We start from the raw sequence: 23,576 nt of genomic DNA, 5'->3' as shown, positions 1-23,576 counted from the left end.
GACACCTTTCCTTGTTTTGTTTTTGGAATGACCCTCATTCTCTGCTTGGCCTGCAAGGTCCATCAGACCTCAGCAGTCCTCCTCCTCCCAGACTCCTCCAGCCTCTTGCCCACCTGCCTCTTCTGTGGCCTGCTGCTGTACCCAAGTCCTTCTTTCCAGTTTCTTTGTTGCTCACGAAATGCCTGCTCTCTTCTGTAACCTGAGAAGCTGCAAAAATTGGGTAGGGCCAGGACATTGATGACCAGAAAAGGCTGCTTCACTGACCCAAGTATGCCAGGACATGGGTCATCCCAGAATCTGCTGTGGGGCCTAGACAGAGCACTGCCCCGCTCAAGGAGGGATGAACTACCCAACATGTTGCCCCTATGCCTACCCAAACTGTCCTGGGCCATACTGATGGGTGGCTGCTCTCTGCCACAGGACTTTGCCAGTGAAGCCCCCACAGTTCCTCTCTCAGATGCTTGTCCCCTGTCTCCACACCGAAGAGCCAAGTCATTGGACAGGAGGTCCACAGAATCCTCCATGACGGTGAGCCCAGGCTTCGTGCCAAGTTCTCTGGAGATCTGTGCCACTACCACTGCTGCTTCTGGCCACTCTGGGCCACTGTCCATTTATGTCTATATGTCCACACCGGTCCTCCCTCTGTACCACCCTCATGCCTGTGAGTGCCCCACTGGTCTGCAACCCATTGGAAACTGACCGTTCTTCCCCTCCTGGGCCCAACAGGACTGGGGGCGATGTGGCACCCTGAGTAGCACATGGAAGTCTCTGTGCACAGGAGGCTGCTGGGCCAATGCAGGTGTAAAGCCCAAACTTGACTTCTGCTGTCCTGCTTTTGGTGTTTGTTTTTGTTGGCACTTTGGAACAGGAGCAACACTGTACTGACAGTTTGTCCCATTTGAGAGTATGTACAGGAATGAAGCTGCAGACAAAGTTCGGCCTGGTTTCTCAACAGTCTACAGCCTCCCCGGAGACAAGGCACACTCACCAGCTCTCATTCCCCAGGCAGAGCAGTTTCTCTGTCAACTCAGCTGGTGGCCACTTTTCCTGGCAACTAACTACCAGAGGCCTGGGGAGAAAAGACCCACAGGGACCAACCTCCACCATTCCCTGAGGCAGGCACAACAGCAGTGACAACCACAGCAGAAAGTTTAAGAGTCTCATAGATCCACAGCTCAGCAGGGGAAGCCAGAAAGACAGTGAGCAGGCCTGCATCCCAAGTCTCATGAAGCAGCAACAACTGTGCACACCAAAAAGGGATCTCCTTTTGTACAGGTCTCTGTGCTGGGGCATCCTAAAATGTCTCCATTTCTGTTGATACTTCAAACAATTCTTGTAGAAGGAAGTCTTATGAAGCATGGGTTACAGCAAGGCTCCACAGAGGGATGCCTCATCTACCGTGGTCTGTTGGGGCAAGGCAGGAGTCTACTATGGCCTCTCCACAATGGAGCAGGAACTCCCAGGATGCTTGTCCTTATTCTTGTCATTTCTCTGGATCACTCCCTGTCCTTGGAGTAGTAAGAGACATCAAAGCCAGTTTCTGATCAGGACAGCTGTGGAAGACCTAAACGCTGGGGACCACAGAAGGGGTGGCTGGGGTCTTCAAAGCCTTGCCTTCCAGATGTACTATGTAGCAGATGAGAACAGGCTGCTCCTAAGTAGAGCCAGCACCCACTCAGGTCTGCTGGTAGTCCCTGACCTACCTTCCTGTATAGGGAATAAGACTGAACTTCCTCCTGGTAGAGGAGCAGCCTGAAAGTTGGACAAGGTTGCTGCCACTGCTTTCTCCACCCCAGGTGTGGTCTGCCTCTCAGGCTTCTGGCCTTCAGTCCTTCTGCAACCTCCGCGGGAGCTTTTGGATTCCCCTTTCAGCTGTTACTGCAGGTGTCCCCCTGTACATTCGGTGCCTGGGAACAATCCACTGGGGCCTGTTCTGTGCCCCAAGGCAGGATGCACACAAGCCCTGGATAAGCTGGAATAGAGATCTCAGAGCAACCAGGCAGCCTGTGTTCCTGTGCCTAAGTTAAATGAGGCTGTACTCTCTCTTACTCTCTCTTTGTCCCTCAACTCCCTCCTCAGGGACATATGCCTCTGGGCAGCAAAGTTGGGGCAAAAGAGGGGTCAGGCTTATCTGGTAGGTGGTAAAAACTGTTTCTGGTGCTACTTCATCTATATGAAAACAACCCAGTTGGACATGGTTTGTCCATTACTGGGGACCCATGGTGGTTTCCCTTGAGCTGTTCTTTTTTCTTCCTCAGCCTGACCTACTGAATTTCAAGAAAGGCTGGCTAACCAAGCAGTATGAGGATGGCCAGGTGAGTGTGTGTGTGTGTGTGTGTGTGTGTGTGTGTGTGTAAGTGCTGGGGCCTGGAGGACTGGGGAACAAGTGTAAGTCGCAGCTTGTCTTGTCCCTGGCAGGGTCTTTGAGCCTTGATTCATGTCCTTGGACATCCTACAGTACTAGCTCCTAAAAGTTCTTAAGAGTCTAGGTTTCCCCAGAGGCAAGACCAACCAGCATATGGCTATGGGCCAGCTTGAGTATCCATTCAAGGCAGCCATATGGGCAATCACATAGGGCTGCAAAATCCTTGTGTTTGAAAAAAACCATCTCAGTTTTAGGGGTGCCATTAAGCCCCGAGAATTGTGAATATTATCAAGTCCAAACAAGAAGAGTCATTTGCAAGCCCCACTTTGACCTGGAGCATATTGGGTCCTTGCCTTAGAGGCCCATAAAAACCCCTCTACTATCTTAGCTCCTTTTTGCCTTTGGAGACTATGCCAAAGCATCCCCTCTTTCTCCTTCTTCCACCATATCAAATGCCCTTGGCCTTGCCTGAAGACTCAAGTTCCCTTCCTCAGAGTGAAGATTGGGACTTTAGCAGGTTAGTTTGTACCTGCTGACACAGTGGGGCTCACACATCTGGTCTATCAGCCAAGTGGTTGTGCCTCTCAGCACCCTTTTCACAGCCACCTTTCTGTGTGATAGACCCAGCAGAACTGTCTGCAGCCTCTGAAGTTAGGATGAAGGACTGCAAAGCACCAGTCACCTATCACACCCTGGGCTCAGAGCTGGCCGAGGCCCACAATTCTCCACTGCCTCATTGCTGGAGTGCATCTTAACCAGGGCCTCCCTGAGGTCATGAGTGCATGGCTGCCTGCCAGAACAGTCATCTCTTTGTTGCCTGCTTTACCTGTGCTCTTCAGAGTGTCTAGATTTAGCTGGGGTCAAAGAGGGGTATCAGGTATGTTGCAGAATAGTTGGATGTTTATTTTCTCTCCTTTAGTGGAAGAAACACTGGTTTGTCCTGGCTGATCAGAGCCTGAGATACTACAGGGATTCCGTGGCTGAGGAGGTGAGAAAACTGCAAGGCAAAACTGGTATCTAAATGTACAGGGCTAAAATGTATCTGAAAAGGTGGCCTATTGCCTCAGGTGTCAGAGTCTCAGTGCACACAGTCGATCCAGCTTTGTCCCACTGTAGGCATTGTGGTCATCCTCTGAGGCCTTGAATTGGTTTTTTTTGGTGTAGTGGCTTTTGGTCAGTCTCTTTTCTGGTATTCTTTCAAGAAAAATGAAGTGGGACTGGAGTGATGGCTCAGCTGTTAGGAGAATTTGTTTTCGTAAAGGACCTGGGTTGGTTTCCAGCACCCACATAGTGGGTCACAACTATCTGTAACTCCAGTTCTAGAGATCTGATGCCTTCTTCTGACCTTCACAGGCTTCAGGTATACATGTTACACACTGGCATACACACATGCAAATAAATACTCATACAAATAAATCCAAAGACTAAATAACTAAAACAATTAAATTAGTACTCAGGGTGAACTCAGGTCTAGTTTTGTCTTTGGTTTTTAGCAAAAGGGTTGTGGTGAATTCAGTCACTGAACAAATTAACTTAGATCTTGTTCTACTTTGTTGTGGTAGAGAAACTTAGATTAAGAAATACTTTCTGTGTCTGTTAGGGCGTAGGGAAAAACACTGTGCCATGGGACATTAGTGGATGCCATAGGACAACTTGTGGGAGTCAGTTCCCTCCTTCTATCCATGTTGGTCCTAAGGTTGGACTTGGCAGCAGGCACTTTTATCTGATGAGTCATTTCCCTGCCACCCCTGGAACAACACTAGAAGGGGTGCTTTTCTTCACCTACCAAAAAGTCTTTTGAACAACCTGACAAATCTGTGTTCTGATTTTTCATCTGGCATCCTTCAGAATCGCCCATCCATCTTCAAGAATCTCACAGTTGCCATTCTATGCTTGTATAATAGAAAAAGGAAAAGAATCTCTTGGGCTGGTTTGTGTATTTAAATTCTTGTCATTAGCCTCCATGGCCTAAGGAGGAAGGCTGTTGGTGAGCTAAGCAGATCCAGATTGTGGACATGGTAAGCTTTGAGCAAAGTGTAACCAGTACTCCAAACTGGATGGTTTGGAGTGAGGGGGTGGTTTGGTTTGGTTTTTCGAGACAGGGTTTCTCTGGGAAGTCCTGACTGTCCTCACTGTAGAACAGACTGGCTTCAAACTCACAGAGATCTGCCTGACTTTGTCTCCCAAGTGGTGAGATTAAAGGTGTACGCCACTGCCCGGCTTAAAACTTTATGTTGTCAGAGGCTGTTTGTTCATTTCCCTGCCGCCCAGACTCCAGAAATAATCACACAGAAATCTGTATTAATTGCAATATTGTTTGGCCAATAACTTAAGCATCTTTCTAGCTAGCTGTTATATTTTAAATTAATACATTCCTATTATTTTATATTTTACTACAAGAGTCATGGCCTACCGGCAAGGTTCCAACTAGCAGCTTGCATCTTTCTCCTCTGGCAGCTCCATGGCCTCTCATTGACTCTGCCTACTCTCTCTTCTTTCTGCTAGGAACTTCCACCTTGCCTTGTTCTGCTAAGCCACTGGCAAAAACAGCTTCATTCATTAACCAATAAAAGCAAAGCATAGACAGAAGGACTTCCCACACCAACTTTGTTTTTATTGTGCACAGATGTGCTGCAGCATGGATTAATAGAGGTCAGCTTGTAGGATTTAGTTCTGTCCTACCAAGTAGATTCAGGCCTTGCACCTTTACCTGCCGAAATACCAGCCTCTAGAGTAGGATGTATTGTGAGAGTCAATACTATGCTACTAACAGAACTGTGTTGACATAACACTGATTACACAGAAGCAGAATTACATAAAACAACCAATGCCTTGGCAATAGGCCAAAGTCAAATTGTACCAACAGTCAGTGGGCCTGGCCTGTATTATTACTTTACAGTCAATGATGTTTAAAAACAACAAAATAGGCCATTTGTTTGTTCATTTATTTTGCTATTTATTTATTTATGACTTTATATATAAGTATATATTTGGGTTTTGTTGTTGGTTTTTTGTTTTGTATTTGTTTGTTTTGATTTTTCGAGACAGGGTTTCTCTGTGTAACTACCCTAGCTATTCTGGAACTCACTTTGTAGACCAAGCTTGCCTTGAGCTCACAGAGATCCACTTGCCTCTGCCTCCCAGATGCTGGGATTAAAGGCATACACTATCACCGCCCAGCTATCTTTGGTTTTTTACATTTTTATTATTATTTTATTTTTGGTTTTTCAAGACAGGGTTCTCTGTATGTCTGTCTAGTCCTGGCTATCCTGGAACTCGCTCTGTAGACCAAGCTGATCTGGAACTCACAGATATCCTCCTGCCTCTGCCTTCCAAGTGCTGGATTAAAGATGTGTGCTTGATATTTTTAAGTTGCAACCTTTGAATGTCTCATCTCTTTAGTATTCTTTTTTAACTTTTGTTATTACATGTGTGGTGTGCGTGTGTGTATGATCTGTGTGGGGGTTCACACATGCCACAGCTCTCTTGTAGACATCATAGGATAACTGAAGTCAGCTTTTTCCTGCTGTAAATCTGGGGATGGAACTTGGACCATCAGGCTCATGAGGGAAGCACCTTACTGAGCATCCCTTGCTATCCTGTTTTTATTGTTCTTTAAATGGGAAGTGTCTGTCAGTCACTCAGCTGCTTGCCAAACCTTATGGAAGCATATCTGTACAATTAACCACTTATTTGTAGAAGCAGCTGACAGATAAGCTCTGATCACTCGATTTTGAGGGCTTGGCAAACATTTTCATGAAACTAAACCAGGAATTTATCCCTTCAAGGACAGTTTGTTGCCAATTATGAATAGAGTTTGAGCTTTCAACAAAAAAAAAAAAAATGGGCTGGAGAGATGGGTCAACAGTTAAGAGAACTTGCTGCTCTTGCAGAGGACTACATGAGGATTCACAACTGCCTGTACCTATAGTTCCAAGGGATCCAGTACTACTTACTAGTGGGCCCTACGTAGTCTCTGCCACTCAAGACACTGATGCAGGGAGGTCACATGACCCAAGAATTTGAGACCAGCCTAGGCAGTGTACAGAGTCCCAGTATCAAGAAAAGAAAGTGAGAATTGTGACAGGTTCATATTCATAATCTCAACAGCTTCTCTTTATCTGCAAGCTCTGCTGATGAAATAAGCAGTGATTTAACATTTTGCTTCTGCAGAATGAATTGTGAGGTTTCTGTCCTGCCCGGTCTCTGTAGTTGTTACCTCCCAAAGAAATACACAGAGGTCTACATTAATCATAAACTGATTGGCCTAGTAACTCAGGCTTCTTATTAACTCTTATAACTTATATTAGCCCATAATTCTTGTCTGTGTCAACCACATGGCTTGGTACCCTTTTCAGCAAGGCAGTCACATCTTGCTTGCTCTGTCTGGGTGATGACTGCAGACAGAATATTTCCTCTTCCCAGAATTCTCATTGCTCCGCCTCTACTTCCTGCCTGGCTACTGGCCAATCAGCATTTATTTAAAATACAAATAACAGGGTACAAACCATTGTCCCACAGCAATTTGAAAGCTATGCTTAGCTTAATATTTTCTGTGACCAATATTTAATGTTACGAACATGCTTGGCAAAAGGGATGTTGAAAGGATAGAACTGTGGATTTCAGTGTTAACAGCACAGAATATTCACTGATAGGACTGCAGATTCCACATTGCAGTTAAACTTTGAGATATGACTTAATTGTGAAAGACCAGCTAGTTCCTTGAAAAGTCTTCCTTTCCCATCTCTGTTAGACCACTCTGTCCTCACTCATGCTAGCCAGAATAAACACAGAAAACTGAATGGAGGCGTACACTAGTCCAGCATCCTCCCCAACATTGGCATGTAGGAGACCTGCAGAGATGAACATTGCCACTCTAACCAGGGGTTCTTAGTCATACTTTGATTTTTCAATCTTATTTTATTCTTTTTTTTTTTCTTTTTTGATTTTTCGAGACAGGGTTTCTCCATAGCTTTTGGTTCCTGTCCTGGAACTAGCTCTTGTAGACCAGGCTGGCCTCGAACTCACAGAGATCCGCCTGCCTCTGCCTCCCGAGTGCTGGGATTAAAGGCGTGCACCACCACCGCCCGGCTTCAATCTTATTTTAATGTTAGCATGAAAGGGGTTTAATAAGTAGCTCAAACTAACTTGAAACACACAGTCCTCCTCCCCATCCTCCCAAGTGCTCAAATTGTGGATGTGGACCACCACCCTCAACTTTTATTAAGGTATTCCTTAAGTGAATACATAATGCTTAAAATCTCTAATTTTTGATACAGAAATATCAATAGCTGAGTTCCACTTACACAAAAGTGTGTTTTAGCTTACTTTTTACTGTAATAATTTTTAAACACCATGACCTACAGCAATTTAGGGAGAACAGGGTTTATTATGTTACGGTCTATAGTCCGTCACAAAGGGAAGTTGGGTCAGAAATGAGGTAGGAACTGAAGCAGAGACTGGAAAAACATTGCTTATTGGCTTACTCTCTGGCTTACTCTGCTTGGTTTTTTGTTTGTTTGTTTGTTTGGTTTGTTTGTTTTTTGGTTTTTTTGTTTTGTTTTGTTTTTTGGTTGGTTGGTTGGTTGGGGTTTTTTTTTTATATATTTGTTTTCCAGGATCACCTTCAGGGGTCAAAATGACCATAGTGGACTAGGCCATTCCACACCAATCAAGAAAATATTCCACAAACTTGCCTATAAGCAATCTGATGAGGAAATACCTCAATTAAGGTTTTCTCTTTCAAATGAGATGACTTGGTTTATGTCAAGTTGACAGAAATCCAGCCAGCACAGAGGATCTTGTTACTTATTAAGCATGTAAAAGAATTTTAATGATGGATATTTAGGGAACACTGGTGTGGAATTTCTTTGGCCAGACACACAGGGAAATGGTGGTATAGATATCCCAAGGGAGGGGACTTGGATCTGGTAGTTGTAGGACAATTAGCTAAGGATTAAGCCCTATAAGACATTGAGTGGAAAGAATCACTCACAGAAATGTAATGATTTGGGCATCCTCTCTTCCTGAATTTCTCCCTACCCTTTTTCTCTGCAGGCAGCTGACCTAGATGGAGAAATTGACTTGTCCACCTGTTATGATGTCACCGAGTATCCAGTCCAGAGAAACTATGGCTTTCAGATTCATGTGAGTGTGGGGATGGATAGAGTTGACCAGCAGGGTTATATCTTAACATGTGTGGTGAGCATTCAGTCTTTCCTGTTAGCATGATGTCTCTGTCCTGTGGCTACTGACCTATACTCCTGATACGTGGTGTGGGCAAAAAAATGGATTTCTTCATCTTTCTTTCCAAGGTTTTTGAAAGGCTTTGCTCCAGAAATTGCTCTTTTTCTTTTATTTTTAATGTTGGAGTATAGGGCCACTGGAAGGATGAAGACTATGGGAGTAAAAGATTAAGGGATGCCTAGAATCAGGTTAAGGAATTTCTAGGACATTTGCTGTCTACAGTGAGGCTTCCCACTTGTTACAGTCAACTGGGTTACTCTCCTTTTATTTGGTATCCATCTCTAAGCCTAGGCTTATGGTTGGTGTTTGTTCTTTCTGATGCAGGAGTCTGCTCCTCATGTCATCTTATCACTATCACTACCAAGGGGAAGGGAGTCCTAGGCTGACCACAAAAATTCTTTCTAGTCATCCAGAATTCTGGGCTTGTAAGACATGTCTAAGGAGCAAGACAAAGCCAGCCCATCCTTTGGGGCAAACCTTTGTATTCCCTCACCAAAACCTTTGAAGCGATGGCAGGTAGAATAGGCTCTAGGATTTGACTTCTAGCTCAAAGCTAGAAGTCTGGTGGGTTCACCGGGGCAAAGATCTTTATGGTTTGGGGACTCAACTTATTGCTGACTTAAAGGCTGTCTCAAACCCACCAAAGTTGGGACCAATCCACACCCCTAGAGGCCAGGAGGAGCCTAGCACCCATTCCTGGGCAGCTTGACCATGACTCTACTGCATGTACTGGGTGTCTGGGGAAGGATCAATAGCTGTTCCCATGGTCTGGCTCTTTGCTGCCCAACTGCAGTGTTCTGTTCCTATTCCCTTTGGAGGAAATAGAACATTTCTGGAGTCTGAATGTTGAGATGAACCTCTTATCCAATGAGAGTCCTGACTCTTTCCCCATCTTCATTTTGATTACCAGATATCTCAAGACAATACTTGCACAGTCTGAGAACTCTGCTTTCTTCCCACATTAGCTGGAGTCAGTGATGGACCTGGTTTCCTACCCTGAGGGTTCAGAAGAGGGTGCCAGTGCAGAGGCTAGGTGATGGGTAGAACCTGAGAATGTTTGTCAGGGCAAATACTGTCCTAAGGTGTGGAAAGCACTGCCTGTTGTAGACACCAGAAATGTGCCTTAGTTAGTAAACTATGTATGGGAGAACTTGCATGAGGGAAGTCCAAGAGGAGGTAGTAGTTGTGTGGTGGGCAAGTAAGGAAGGAGGGGCTGAAGATGCCAGGGAGAAACTCTGAGTGAGATAAGACCTGAGAGCTCCTGAAACCCATAGTGTGTTGCAGGGTTCCATATACACTACTCGCAGACTTCACAGTTAGAGATGGCTCCTCTGCAGTCCTAGCCAGTAGAGGGTTTGGGGAAGTGATGGGTCTTTTGAGAGCATGGACTAGGCAAGTAGCCGTGACACTAAGAAAGCTCACCAGCAAATCTGAGGCCAGACCCTAAAAGCACCTGCATTAAGGGTTGAATGGGCTAGCTTAGAATGTGAATGGAGCCCCATGCTGCTGTGTACACCATGGTTGTAGTGCATGAAGGGAAGTGAGCCAGGTATGTGACAGCCCACCATGGAGGGAGAGATCGGGTCACAGCACAATGGCCCGCCCATATGTCGTTTGTGGTATTACAACCCATGCCCATTCCATTACCTGCCACCAACCTGTATTGGTTTCATTTTCCTACTAGCTGATTTGCTGGTATGCTACTGATTCCTTTTTTCAGATTCCTTTTTCCCGTCTGCTTGCAGTGTCCCCACTGTGAACAGACAGATTCATCCTGACCCCTGTCCAGCCAGTGATGCCCTGTCCCTCCATCACCTTTCCTCTGCCACTACCTTGATTCTCATCACCTAGATGTGACAGGAGTGGTATGGCACATCTTGCTGCCCTTTTAGAGCAGATAAAGACCCAGGCAGTCCCTTTGTCACATTGTACACCTATATTGTGGCTGCAGGATGCTGGGCCTGGCCACCATGCTCCCTGTTCCCAGCTAGTTCTGTGTTCTTGTCCCTAGGGCTAGCAGAGCTTCTTGAGGAAAGGGACACATGTGATCATCTATCCGTCTGCAGGCTGCTGCTATTGCATAATAGGAGCTAGTGATTGTGTACTGCCTTGTCTAGGGGATACTCAGCTCATCACTGTCCCAAAGTGTGGCCCTATTAGTCTTCCTATCTCAAGCAGATCATATATAGCACTCGTAGGAACGTCGCCTAGTCTAGCTCTTTTTCCTGTGGTATGACCACTGATGGTTAGTATTTTTTGTGTAGACCAAGAAGGGTGAGTTCACCCTGTCAGCCATGACATCTGGCATACGACGGAACTGGATCCAGACCATTATGAAACATGTGCTCCCAGCATCTATCCCAGATGTGACCAGGTAAGATGGAGGTCTTGCTAATTGCCATTCCCTGATGCCTGAGCCCAGCTACACCACAACATGAATTTCTTTCCTCCTTCTGGCCCGTTGTCCACTGGTTACATTTGTACCCTGTGATTCTTTGTTTTCTGCCTCTCCTGACCTGCTGGCCTGGTCAGCCACACAGGTTACCCTCATGCCTATCCTCAGCATGGATGTCTTTGTCAACAGGGTTCAGCCCTCAGGATGGGTTCAGACTCCATATGGGCCTTTCTCTGGTAGGGTTCCCTGGCTGGGTGGGAGCAGCCTGAGCTGCTCCTAAGTTTTACACTGTAGTTTTATACTTCCTCAAGAGTACCTTTTACCTCACTCCTGCATCTGTTTTTTGTGTAATCATGAGAAACTTCTGTCTGAGACTGTAGGTCCTAAAGCCCACATTTGAAAACTCTGTTCTCTCCTGGGTTTACATGCTGTAGTGTATATTCCTCAGAACATGGTAGATGCCTCCTCTTCTTGCTCTGAAGATTCCAGCTCTACCAATGTTCATCTTCAGGACAGCAGAGATGCTCTATGTGTGCCAAGTTTTACTCTCTCCTTTATCCAGGTTTCATCTTGAATACCTTGCATCTCTCTTGGTTTATGTTGCTGCCAAGTATAGTTTTGGTATCAGAGGTTTGGGTGTATGGTGGTTAAAGGGTACTGGCCTGTGGCAGCATTAGCTATACCTATTCTTGCCTCAAACTTTTGCCTCATTCTGGCTGGTTCTATTTCTTTTTGAATAAGGAAAGGAAACCTGAACTCTTTTCCTCAGCTCCCCTTTCCTACATCTGTTATATGTTCATTTCTTCGCTTGTTGGCAATATGTACTGATTTTTGCTTTTATAGGACTAGTAGATCCTGAAGACCTGCTTTTATATAGGAAATAGTCCTCTGCCATCTCTCAAGAACTGTACTAGGAAGCTGGAGAGATGGTTCAATAGCTAAGAGCACTGGCTGCTCTTTCAGAGGACCGGGTTCAATTCCCAACACTCACATGGTCTCAGTTCCAGGAGATCCAGGACCCTATTCTGGCCTCCATAGCCAGTGCATGCAGATGATGCATGGACGTACATGCAGGCAAAATACCTACATACATAAAAGAAAATTAAATATTAGAAATTTTTGCCAGGCAGTGGTGGCACGTGCCTTTAATCCCAGCACTCAGAAGAAAGAGGCAGGTATATCTCTGTGAGTTCGAGGCCAGCCTGTTCTACAAAGGGAGTTCCAGGACAGCCACACATAGAACCCGTCTCAAAAAAAAAAAATTATAAGCCGGGCGGTGGTGGCGCACGCCTTTAATCCCAGCACTTGGGAGGCAGAGGCAGGCGGATCTCTATGAGTTCGAGACCAGCCTGGTCTACAAGAGCTAGTTCCAGGACAGGCTCCAAAACCACAGAGAAACCCTGTCTCAAAAAACCAAAAAAAAAAATATATATATATATATAAAGAACTGTTGGCAAATGAGCAGTGCCCCACCCCCTACCTCCATAGCTCCTCTAGTCAAGAGAACAGTCTATAATACAAGGCCCCGAAGCAAAGAGAAAAGGGCACATAAGCTGCCCTGCAAAGGCAACGGGCAGATGGAGGGTCATGACTGGAAGAAATCAATGTTGGGGTGTCCAGGGCAGATGCCAAGAATACTCATACATGCATGTTTATGCTGTGCTCCATGGAAGGACTGAGGCCCAGGTTATGAATGTAGAGACATGGTGCTCCTCTCTCTTCTGTTGTCTTCTAGAATCTGTATTACAGTTTACTGTGTCTTCAAGCCTCGACACCCATTTGCTTTTAGCCTATATTGTTCAGTTTGACTCATGATGATGAAACATGATTTATAACTACAGGACCTCCAGAAAATTTCAGAAGCAAGGACAGCAGTATCAGCGCTGCAAGCTTTGCTCTGCTTCTCTTCTCATTTTTCTCATGTTGCCTATAGTGAGAACATCTCACAATACTACAAGACTTTGGGGTTAGGGGAGGGTCCCTGTTCCTAAGTGTCAATTTCAATTTCCCATATAGACCGAGACTTCACCAATTTTCTCAGGATTTTAAAAGTTCAGCTATGGGTTGTTTTGGTTTGGTTTTCCCTACACCAAGATCTTGCTGTATAGCCCAGGTTGGCCTCCCACTCAATCCTCTTACCTCAGCCTCCCAAGTGTTGGGTTACAGGCGTGTGCCATGATGCACCTCATTTAAAAAAAAAAATAGATGGTTGTGAGTCGCCATGTGGTTGCTGGAAATCAAGCCAGGTCCTCAGCAAGAGCAGCATGTACTTTTAACCACTGTACCATCAATTTAGCCCCTTCCAGCATGTTTTTATTTGCATGTTTGTTTGATCTTAAACTGAACCCTTGCTGAACCTACTGCTCTTAAAGCATTTGATGTTTGTTTAAATGCTTGTATTTATTAGTGTGTTTGTGTGAGGGAGGGAGGGAAGGAAGGAAGTGGGGGTTTGTCACAGCACACATGTAGAGATCAGAGGACAACTTTGTTTGTTTTCAACATTTATTTTGTGTGTACACATGCATTTTCTGTTGAGCACATATGTAGGTTAGAATATAGCTCATAGGGGCTGGAGAGATGGCTCAGAGGTTAAGAGCACTGCCTGCTCTTCCAAAGGTCCTGAGTTCAATTTCCAGCAACCACATGGTGGCTCACAACCATCTGTAATGAGACCTGGTGCCCTCTTCTGGCCTGCAGGCGTACATGCAGACAGAATACTGAGAATACTGAATACATAACAAATAAATCTTTAAAAAAAAAAATAATTTAGCTCATAGGAGTTGGTTTTCTACTTCTATCACATGGGTTCCACATGGGAGAACTGGACTGGACAAGTGTCCCTACCCACTGAGCCATCTCACTGGCCCAAGCAGTTAGATTCTTACTGTTTGCGTCCAAGACAAGTGATCCAAGGGTAACAAGAATCATTTTCCCTTTTGTTTGATGTCCCTTTGAAAATCTCCTTGTTGGTCCTAGTATAAATGCAAGTACTCCCTGGCTTGTCCCCCTTGGGCCCTCCTATCACCAGCTCACTTCAGTCCTGTTAAGGTTTGGACAAACCTGGGCCATCTAGCAATCACTAGAACTTATGCTCTCAGTAAACCCACTCGGACTCTTGCCATGTTGCCAGAGGTGATGTCCTGGCATCCTCTCCTGCTGAAATGGAGGCCTTCCCAGAAATCTTCCTTAGGGAAGATTGGGAAAAGACAGACAATCTTCAAACTAGCCAACTTCTTCTCTGTTATCGTTGAGTAGGTTGAGGCACTAGCAGACTTGATCTGCATGGCTGTGTCCCTAGTCACCTCCTTTCTCAAAGTGGTGGGTATTATGCTACCTTCTCCCTGGTGGTGTGGGCTTCTGGCGAACCAAGTCACTGATAGTCTGACCACAGATAGTCTCAGTCTGACCAATCTTTCATGCCTGGAGCCAGAGTGAGATCTTTAGTTAGAGATGATGGTGTCTCCTGTTTATAGAAATCCCTGAGCCTTTCTAAAGAGAGTTATTTCTGTTGTTACATAGTGTAAGGTTGCTTCATAACCAACCTCACTAAGTGTCTGGACCCTTCTCTCCTGGGGGACTTATAGGAGTCCATTGACTTTGTTGTTCTTTTTTTAAAAATGCTCCAAGATCCCCGCGGCAGTAGGCAGCAGAAATGCTATAGGTCCCAAATGGTGGCAGCGGGCTCTGGGAGCAGCCAGTCCCAGGCAGAGATAGCTGCTGGTCCCAGAGCAGTGGTGGTGGGCTATGTGGCAGCAGGCAGTGGGCCCCAGGCAGAGATGGCTGCTGGTCCCTGAGCAATGGCTGGTCCCAGGCAGGGAGGCACATGGCGGGCGGGCAGAAGACAGAAACATGGATAGACACGACATGCAGGGTGAGGTTGAATGTTTATTCAGGGGGTTATGGAGAAGGAAGGGTGAAGGGGGGACAGAGAGAGAGGGAGGGAGGGAGAGAGAGACAGACAGAGAAGGGGGAAGCAGAGAAGTGGGGAGAGAGGCAGAAGCAAAGCTGCCTCTCCGAGAGGAAGATGGAAAAGAGAGCGAGCTCAGGCCGGAAGCTGAAGATCAGCCTGCCTCAGAGGATGGGGAGGGGAATGGGTGTGGCTTGTCTCTTAAAGGGACCAAAACCATAACATTCCCAGGTCTTCCTTATAATAAAAAGCAGGGCAGGTCAGAGGTAATGAAAGTGGGCGTGGCTTGTCCCTTAAAGCGACAGGAAAGCACAACAGACTTTATCTCCATCATCCATGATATGATCATCATGACACTCCTATTTAAAGGATGAGAACTGAAGTCTAAGGAACAGCTAAAACTCTTTTCCTTTCCCTCCCCATCTAGTAAATTTGAGATCTCCAATTCTTCCCTCTACACTTAGAAGCCACTTTGGGGATGAGAACAGGTGTGTGCTGACCCTGTGAACTGCTGAAATGTCCAGACTCCCTGATAAGTCCCCTGTTTTCTCACTGTCCCACAGCTCATTGCCTGAGGAAAAGAATAAAAGCACACCTTCTTTTGAGACCTGCCCGAGGCCAAATGAGAAGCAAGAAGCTGAGCCAGGAGAGCCAGATCCTGAGCAAAAGAAGAGCCGTGCTCGAGAGCGGAGGCGGGAGGGCCGCTCCAAGACGTTTGATTGGGCTGAATTCCGCCCCATTCAACAGGCCCTGGCTCAAGAAAGGGCCAACACTGTGGGGTCCTCTGATGCTGGTGAACCTGGGCGTCTTGAAGCGGAGCCAGGTGAGCTGGAGCGTGAACGAGCCCGAAGGCGAGAAGAGCGCCGCAAGCGCTTTGGGATGCTAGAAACCGTTGATGGGCCAGGTATGGAGGATACAGCCCTACGTATGGACATAGACCGGAGCCCAGGGCTGCTGGGAGCCCCTGACCTCAAGACACAGAATGTCCATGTGGAAATTGAGCAGCGGTGGCACCAAGTGGAGACTACCCCTCTCAGGGAGGAAAAACAGGTGCCTATTGCCCCTCTGCATCTATCCTTGGAGGACAGAAGTGAACGGCTCTCCACACACGAGCTCACCTCTCTGCTAGAGAAAGAGGTAATGTGGGGCAGCTCCCTTCTGAAATGCACAGAATTATTCAGTACAGTGCAGTGAGAGTGGGGATATAGCCAAGGGCTGTGGTGAGACAGAATGGGCAGATAGAGGCATTCTAGCATCTTGATACACAGCTAAGCTAACCCCTGTGTTCATAGTATATGATTCTTATAGAATGTGTCCAGATTACATCTGCATGTACATTTATGCTTCGCTAGTGAGTTCCATGACCAAAGAGTTAAAATATGAGTATCCTTACTCCAAAAGTTACAAGTGCTCCAAAGTCCAAAAGACTTAGTATCAGCGTGACACAAGCATAAAGTTCCCTACCATGAAATTTTGTTTCTGTATAAAATTAGTAGATACTATATTATATAGGAGACTAGGGATATGGCCCTGATGTTACAGCACTTCCATAATCCACAAAACCCTGGCTTCAATCCCGGCATTGTCAAAACAAAGCAAAATGTTTGCCTCTTTCATTTTTTTTTTTTTTCTGTTTTGTTAAATGTAGGAACTTGATAGATCACTAGCACCAACACTGGCTTTTCCATTTTCTATCTCCACTAATAAAATATTATAGGTAAAATGAAATTAAGTAATTCAAACTTGCATAATTCTAGGCTATCAAAATAAGCCATCTGGGCCAGGCAGTGGTAGCGCACACCTTTAATCCCAGCACTCAGGAGGCAGAGACAAGCGGATCTCTGAGTTCGAGGCCAGCCTGGTCTACAAGAGCTAGTTCCAGGACAGGCCCCAAAGCTACACAGAGAAACCTTGTCTCAAAAAACAAAAAAAAAAAAAAAAAAAAAAAAAATAAGATAAAATAAGGCTTCTGGCATACTGAGTTCTTAACTGGCCTCAGGCCTCTCATTGGATATGCAGCTTGAGCTGGACCCTTCAGTTCCATATGATGCCTGTCCAGTGAGATGTCTGAGGCTAGTGAAAGAGCCCATTGTATGGCCACTGTGGTCAGTTGCTTTTTCTTATTGTCATCCTATTTGTGAAGTGTATGTATTTGTTTATTTTCACCAACAGCTGGAGCAGAGCCAGAAAGAGGCCTCGGATCTTCTAGAGCAGAATCGGCTTTTGCAGGACCAGTTAAGGGTGGCCCTGGGCCGAGAGCAGAGTGCCCGGGAGGGCTATGTGCTGCAGGTAGGGTGGGCATCTACCCAGTCATCAGTGCACCCAGGGGCTTCAGTGTGAAAGGTCTGCTCAGGCCCACAGGCTAGGAATGTGCAAACATGGCAGAGCTCTGGTCAACAAGGACAAGGGTTCCTAATGCTATGATATTCTGTACATATTCCTTGCTACTAGGACAGTGATGTGGGGGGATGTGTACCAAATCTCTACAGCTAAGGATTTTCTTTTGGTCATGAAATCATTTTGGTAATCTCTCCTTTAGACTTTCTAGATGTTGTGCTTTTGCGAAAACCATGTATCTGTATCTCATTTCTCATTGTGTTCATTATAGTAAGATTGGCCTATTGTACATATACTGAAAAGCTGGGCAAGACAGCAAGCCAAGTGCCTTCTTAGGACAACAACAAGTTAGTGGTGGAGCTAGACCTGCCCCACCACCCACCTAACCATTCCTTTGTAACCAGCCTGACTTTCAGGAGGACATATGACCACCTAGCCATTCTAACCCAACCAGGATTGAGGTAAAAGTTATGGCAGTTAGGTGCTGAGCTAACAGCCCAAAGCCAGTGTCCTTTTCCTTTTGAGGTGTCTTCCAGAATCCTGCTGCATTCAGATCCCTAGAGTACCCTTGATATGGTTATGTCAAAAAACAGTCTCAGGGAAGCTTTGTTTGAAGACAGGTGGCATGTATTATCCTATAACTGGCTTCCTAGGATCAATGCTAGCTCTGAGACATGAAGTAGACATATTCTCACCCTGGGTACTGTCATGCTGATGGGAAAATCAACAAATAAGTACTAGGGATAGTGGAATAGGGTGGTAGAATTGAATTGAAGCTCCCAGAAAAGGCCAAGGAGAAGGCATTGGTTTTAGAGTGGTGTTAGGGTTTTAGGTTCTAGTCTTGATTCTGCCACTGATCCCAGAAGCATTTGCCGCTCTTACAGCAGCAACCCCCTGCCTGTGTCATTTAGAACTAGTGTCTTCAAAGACCCAAAATCCCTGCCAAGTTCACTGTTGACATGCCCAGACCCTTGTGCACTGACCTCAGTCTTTGTTACCAAGTTACAAGTGGACCTGGAGTCCTTTCCTCTCCTCAACCAGGGCCTACCTTACCTTCATGCCTATCCCTCCCACTGCTGCATGTGTCCCTTGCTTACCCCACATTACCACACCTCTTCCCTTCCAGTAGACTCACTGCTAGCCTACTCTGACCTTGCCCCAAACTGGCCATAGCAGGCATCTTCCTTCTACACAGCCTACTCAGAAAGCTTTGGGTTATTCATTCAGGCCATCCTTAATTTAAGGATCATTTTCCTAAGCCTTTGTTGGGTCCATCCTATAAAACTTGACTTCAGACATGGTGGTAAAGACACTGCCAAAGAGCTTTGCACATTGCTACCTTGTGTATCTTACATGGATTAGTATGTGCTTCTACACTGAAGGCCCTGTTGGTCAGCACCTGGGCCAACTTCCTGCCAAATCTAATAATGATTACCCCTGAGTTTTGGAAATGCTTATAGTCAAAAGTGAGAAGGGGAAAGAGGCCTTTTGGGACACTGAGGGCAAAGAGATTCAAGCTCGGGTAGGGTGCTGTGCTAACTGCTGGGAGGGGCCTGCATGCTTTGGATGGTGAACATGGTGTGGAACTGGAACTTAACCTGAGTGTCACATCTGTGGCTTCCCCACCACTAGACTGCGGGAGCCTAGGCAGGCCAGATTCTAGGTGGGGCTTTCCTGGCTTATCCATGTTGTCTCCCCTGCTTTATATTAGTTCTGTCTCTTTTGTGTGTCTCTCAGTTTGAGGAGTTTTGTGTTTTATTTTGGGTTTTGCATGTTTCACTCTTATTTTGAGCTTTATGAAGGTTTGTTTTGTTACCACATTTTGCTTCATGATCTGCATTCCCCCTGTTCTGTCTTCTTGCAGGTAGAGATTAGTTTTCTCCTTACGGTGGAGGCCTGACTACGCTTTCTAAAGGAAATGTTCCAATGTTACCTTGCTGACATCTCTCAAGTAGTTACCTGCCTTCCTTCTCTTCCTATCATGGAAGGAAGTGACGTCACTTTCTTGTGCCTTATGCCCTGTGCTGCTTTAAATATGTGGTCTAGAACCACATACTTTGTTTTGTAAAGCAAATGCGGTGTCCTTTTGTCCTTCGGTCTCCGTTATACTTCTCAGTGTGTTCCATTATTCAGCTTTATTTGGTTTATTTCTTCTAGATGCTGTTCAATTAGAGCTGTTTTTTGATGTTTTTCCCATGTGTTCTGTTTATGTGGAAGCAGCTATATTTACCAAAAACAATTAAATAAAACCCACATTAATTTGATTTTTTTTTCTTTAAATGAAGAAAAAAAAAGTTGTTCAAAGGATTAAAGCCAAACCCACCAAGGAACTTTTCTATGATTGATCCTGGCCAGAGGTGTGACACTCAGAACAGGGTGGCCTGAGTGTTACTAACCAGTATTTAATCGGTTTTTTTAAGACTGAAGTGGCCACTTCCCCATCCGGTGCCTGGCAGAGGCTCCATAGAGTCAACCAAGACCTCCAAAGTGAGCTGGAAGCTCAGTGCCGGCGACAAGAGCTCATCACCCAGCAGATTCAGACGCTGAAACATAGCTATGGGGAGGCCAAGGATGCAATCCGGCACCATGAGGCTGAGATTCAAACCCTGCAAGCAAGACTTGGTAATGCAGCTGCAGAACTGGCCCTTAAGGAGCAGGCTCTAGCCAAGCTCAAGGGTGAGCTGAAGCTGGAGCAGGGCAAAGTTCGTGAGCAACTGGAGGAATGGCAGCACAGCAAGGCCATGCTGAGTGGCCAGTTGAGGGCCAGTGAGCAGAAACTCAAAAGTACAGAAGCCTTACTGCTAGAGAAGACACAAGAACTGAGGGACCTAGAAACGCAGCAGGTATTGCAAAAGGACCGACAGAAGGAGGTGCAGAGGCTGCAGGAATGCATTGCTGAGCTCAGCCAGCAGCTAGGTACCAGTGAGCAGGCCCAGCATTTGATGGAGAAGAAGTTGAAGAGGAACTACACATTGTTACTGGAGAGCTGTGAGCAGGAGAAGCAGGCACTTTTGCAGAACCTCAAGGAGGTAGAGGACAAGGCTAGTGCCTATGAGGACCAGCTACAAAGCCATGTGCAGCAGGTGGAGGCCCTTCAGAAAGAGAAACTGAATGAAACAAGCAAAGGCAGTGAGCAGGTGCACCAGCTAGAGGAAGAGCTGGAAGCCCGGGAGGCTAGCATCCGCCAGTTAGCCCAGCACGTACAGAGCCTCCATGATGAACGGGATCTCATCAAGCAGCAATTCCAAGAACTCATGGAACGTGTGGCCATGTCTGATGGGGATGTGGCTGAGCTCCAAGAGAAGCTGAGGGGAAGAGAAGCTGACTACCAGAACCTAGAGCACTCACACCACAAGGTCTCTATCCAGCTACAGAGTGTACGCACTCTGCTGAGAGAAAAGGAAGAAGAACTGAAGCACATTAAGGAAGCACATGAGAGAGTTCTAGAAAAGAAAGACCAAGACCTTAATGAGGCTTTGGTTAAAATGATTGCCTTGGGCAGTAGCTTAGAGGAAACAGAAATTAAGCTGCAGGAAAAGGAAGAGTGTCTAAGGAGATTTGTAAGTGATTCTCCAAAGGATGCCAAAGGGCCTCAGAGTACGGCAGAGCAAACGGAGGAGGACCGTGGCATTTTGCCCCTAGGCTCAGTCACCAGAGTATTTCCAGGCTTTCCCCACTCACAGCCAGAGGATGAAGACCCAGGTGCTGGCCTAGGGGAAGAATGTAACAGTGGTAGCCCCAGCAGAGAGGAGAACACGGTACCCCCAAAGTCTGCAGATGTGCCTGACAGGGATGGGCATCTGCAAAGCACCTCTAAGTCTGACCAGGGAGCACCTGTAAAAAGGCCAAGAATCCGGTTCTCCACAATCCAGTGCCAAAGATACATACACCCTGAGGGTTGTGCAAAGGCCTGGACTAGCAGCACATCATCAGACACCAGCCAGGACCAGTCACCCTCAGAGGACAGTGTGTCCTCAGAAGCTACCCCTAGCACACTCCCTGCAGCTGCAGATGCTGAAACATATATCTCTATAATCCACTCCCTGGAGACAAAGCTCTATGTCACAGAGGAGAAACTCAAAGACGTGACCGTGAGGCTGGAGAGCCAGCAGGGCCAGAGTCAGGAGGCATTGCTTGCATTGCACCAGCAGTGGGCTGGCACTGAGGCACAGTTGAGGGAGCAACTCCGTGCCAGCCTACTACAGGCTAGCGCACTGGCCTCTCAGCTAGAGAAAGAGAGACAGGAGAAGGCAACAAACATTGAACACCACTCTGGGGAGCTGGAAGACTTCCAAGCCAAAAATAGCCAAGCCCTGACATGCTTAGAAAACTGCTGGAAAAAGCTAAGGTCTCTGCCATTTGCTGACCAGGAGGAGGGACAGGATGCATGTGCAGCCTCCCTGGCTAACATAGAGAGTATGCTTGTGAGTGCTATAAAGGCCCTTCAGCCTTGGGAATCCCCAGCAGACATCAGGACGCAGACTGAGCAAGAGACAAGGCATCCCATGGAAAGTGGTCTGGCAACCCATGTTCAGGAGCCCTACCAGCCCATATTGAATGAACAGGAACATAGGAAGCTACTTTCTGCTCAGATAGTTCTGGAGGCCTCACTCATCAACCAAATTGCTGACTCTCTAAAGAATACCACTTCAGATGTGTATGGTGTTCTCCGTGAGCTTACTCAGTCAGGGGAGTGGCCTCTGAAGGAAGAAAGTACTGCCCTCTCTGCTGGGGCTCCAATGGAGATTTGGGCCAAGAAGGTACTGGTGAATGGTGAGTTCTGGAACCAGGTCGAGTCCCTAAGTAAGCACCTAGGGACACTGGGAGAAGAAGCAGCCTGCACGTCAGGAGACAGGCAGCAGCATATTTCCCAAAGTCTGGCTGATGCCACATGGATTCGTGCAGAGCTCAGCTATGCCACACAATCATTAAGAGAATTGTTCCACCATAGGCTACAGAGCATACAGGAGACCCTACAGGGGACCCAGGCAGCCCTACAGCAGCACAAGTGCATGCTGGGAGAAATCTTGGGAGCCTACCAAACCCCAGACTTTGAAAGAGTAATACAGCAGATCTTAGAAACCCTCAGGCATCCAGCTGGCAGGGAGGACCAAGTACAAACATCCTGGGACCAGAGCCCATTAGGAGAGGTACTGAGGCCAGGCACAGATGGCTCCCAAGAGCCTTTGCAGGCTTTCCATCAGAGCCCTGAAGTCCTTGCTGCCATTCAGGATGAGCTGGCCCGGCAGCTGAGGGAAAAGGCTAGCATCCTTGAGGAGATTTCAGCTGCCTTACCAGCCCTGCCTCCCACAGAGCAACTAGGGGGTTGCCAAAGGCTTCTGCAAATGTCACAGCATCTCTCATACAATGCTTGTCTAGAGGGCCTTGGTCAGTATTCTTCATTACTGGTTCAAGATGCAATTATTCAGGCTCAGGTGTGTTATGCAGCATGCAGAATTCGGCTGGAATATGAAAAGGAGCTGCGGTTTTACAAGAAGGCCTGTCAGGAGGCCACAGGGGTCTCTTGCCAGAAGCGTGCACAAGCAGTTGGAGCCCTGAAGGAGGAGTATGAAGAACTTCTCCAGAAACAGAAGAGTGAGTACCAGAAGGTGATCTCCCTCATTGAAAAGGAAAACACTGAGCTCAAGGCCAAGGTGAGCCAGATGGATCATCAACAGAGATGTCTACAAGAGGCAGAAAGCAAACATAGTGAAAACATGTTTGCCCTGCAGGGCAGATATGAGGAGGAGATCAGGTGCATGGTAGAGCAACTGAGCCACACCGAAAATACACTGCAGGCTGAGCGTAGCCGGGTTCTCAGCCAGCTAGATGCTTCAGTCAAAGACAGGCAGGCCATGGAACAGCAACATGTGCAGCAAATGAAGATGCTGGAGGACAGATTCCAGCTGAAGGTCCGGGAGCTACAGGCTGTCCATCAGGAGGAGCTCAGGGCCTTGCAGGAACACTACATATGGAACTTGCGGGGAGCCCTCAGCCTCTGCCAACCCTCACACCCAGATTCCCCACTGGCTCCCAGGCCATCTGAACCCAGAACTGTGCCAACAGCCAAGGATGAGGCTGAATCGATGACAGGGCTACGAGAACGTATCCAGGAGTTGGAGGCCCAAATGGACGTCATGCGCGAGGAGCTGGGCCACAAAGAGCTGGAGGGTGATGTGGCCACCTTGCGGGAGAAGTACCAGCGGGACTTTGAGAGCCTCAAGGTCTTTAGCACCATTTATTTTTCAGAGCCAATTCTCTTTGGTGATACAAGAAAGGGGTATTCTGGGCAACTAAGGTCTTAGTGGAATAGGAAATAGTTTTAG

At 46.7% G+C, this 23,576-nt stretch overlaps 1 protein-coding gene across 8 annotated transcripts in view; it reads left to right on the top strand.

Annotated features, from left to right (window-relative positions):
- Positions 1–23,576, top strand: part of LOC121456268 (myosin phosphatase Rho interacting protein) — a 130,063-nt gene that overhangs the window by 86,959 nt on the left and 19,528 nt on the right. For 5 of the 8 annotated variants that reach the window (XM_041664263.1, XM_041664264.1, XM_041664266.1 and 2 more), the window contains exons 9-16: positions 421–528; positions 2,259–2,315; positions 3,285–3,353; positions 8,423–8,512; positions 10,876–10,985; positions 15,477–16,050; positions 17,086–17,202; positions 19,671–23,474. In XM_041664263.1, the coding sequence (XP_041520197.1) occupies positions 421–528; positions 2,259–2,315; positions 3,285–3,353; positions 8,423–8,512; positions 10,876–10,985; positions 15,477–16,050; positions 17,086–17,202; positions 19,671–23,474 (4,929 nt within the window). The remainder of the gene's footprint in view (positions 1–420; positions 529–2,258; positions 2,316–3,284; positions 3,354–8,422; positions 8,513–10,875; positions 10,986–15,476; positions 16,051–17,085; positions 17,203–19,670; positions 23,475–23,576) is intronic. The other 3 variants (XM_041664270.1, XM_041664271.1, XM_041664269.1) reach the window with 2 other exon arrangements.

The sequence above is a fragment of the Microtus oregoni genome, unplaced genomic scaffold (assembly GCF_018167655.1).
Source record: "Microtus oregoni isolate MIOR12 unplaced genomic scaffold, Mior012 000015F_ref0000493, whole genome shotgun sequence".
Taxonomy (NCBI): domain Eukaryota; kingdom Metazoa; phylum Chordata; class Mammalia; order Rodentia; family Cricetidae; genus Microtus; species Microtus oregoni.
The sequence above is the reverse complement of the archived record's forward strand: the minus strand, read 5'-3'. Positions and strand labels throughout refer to the sequence as shown.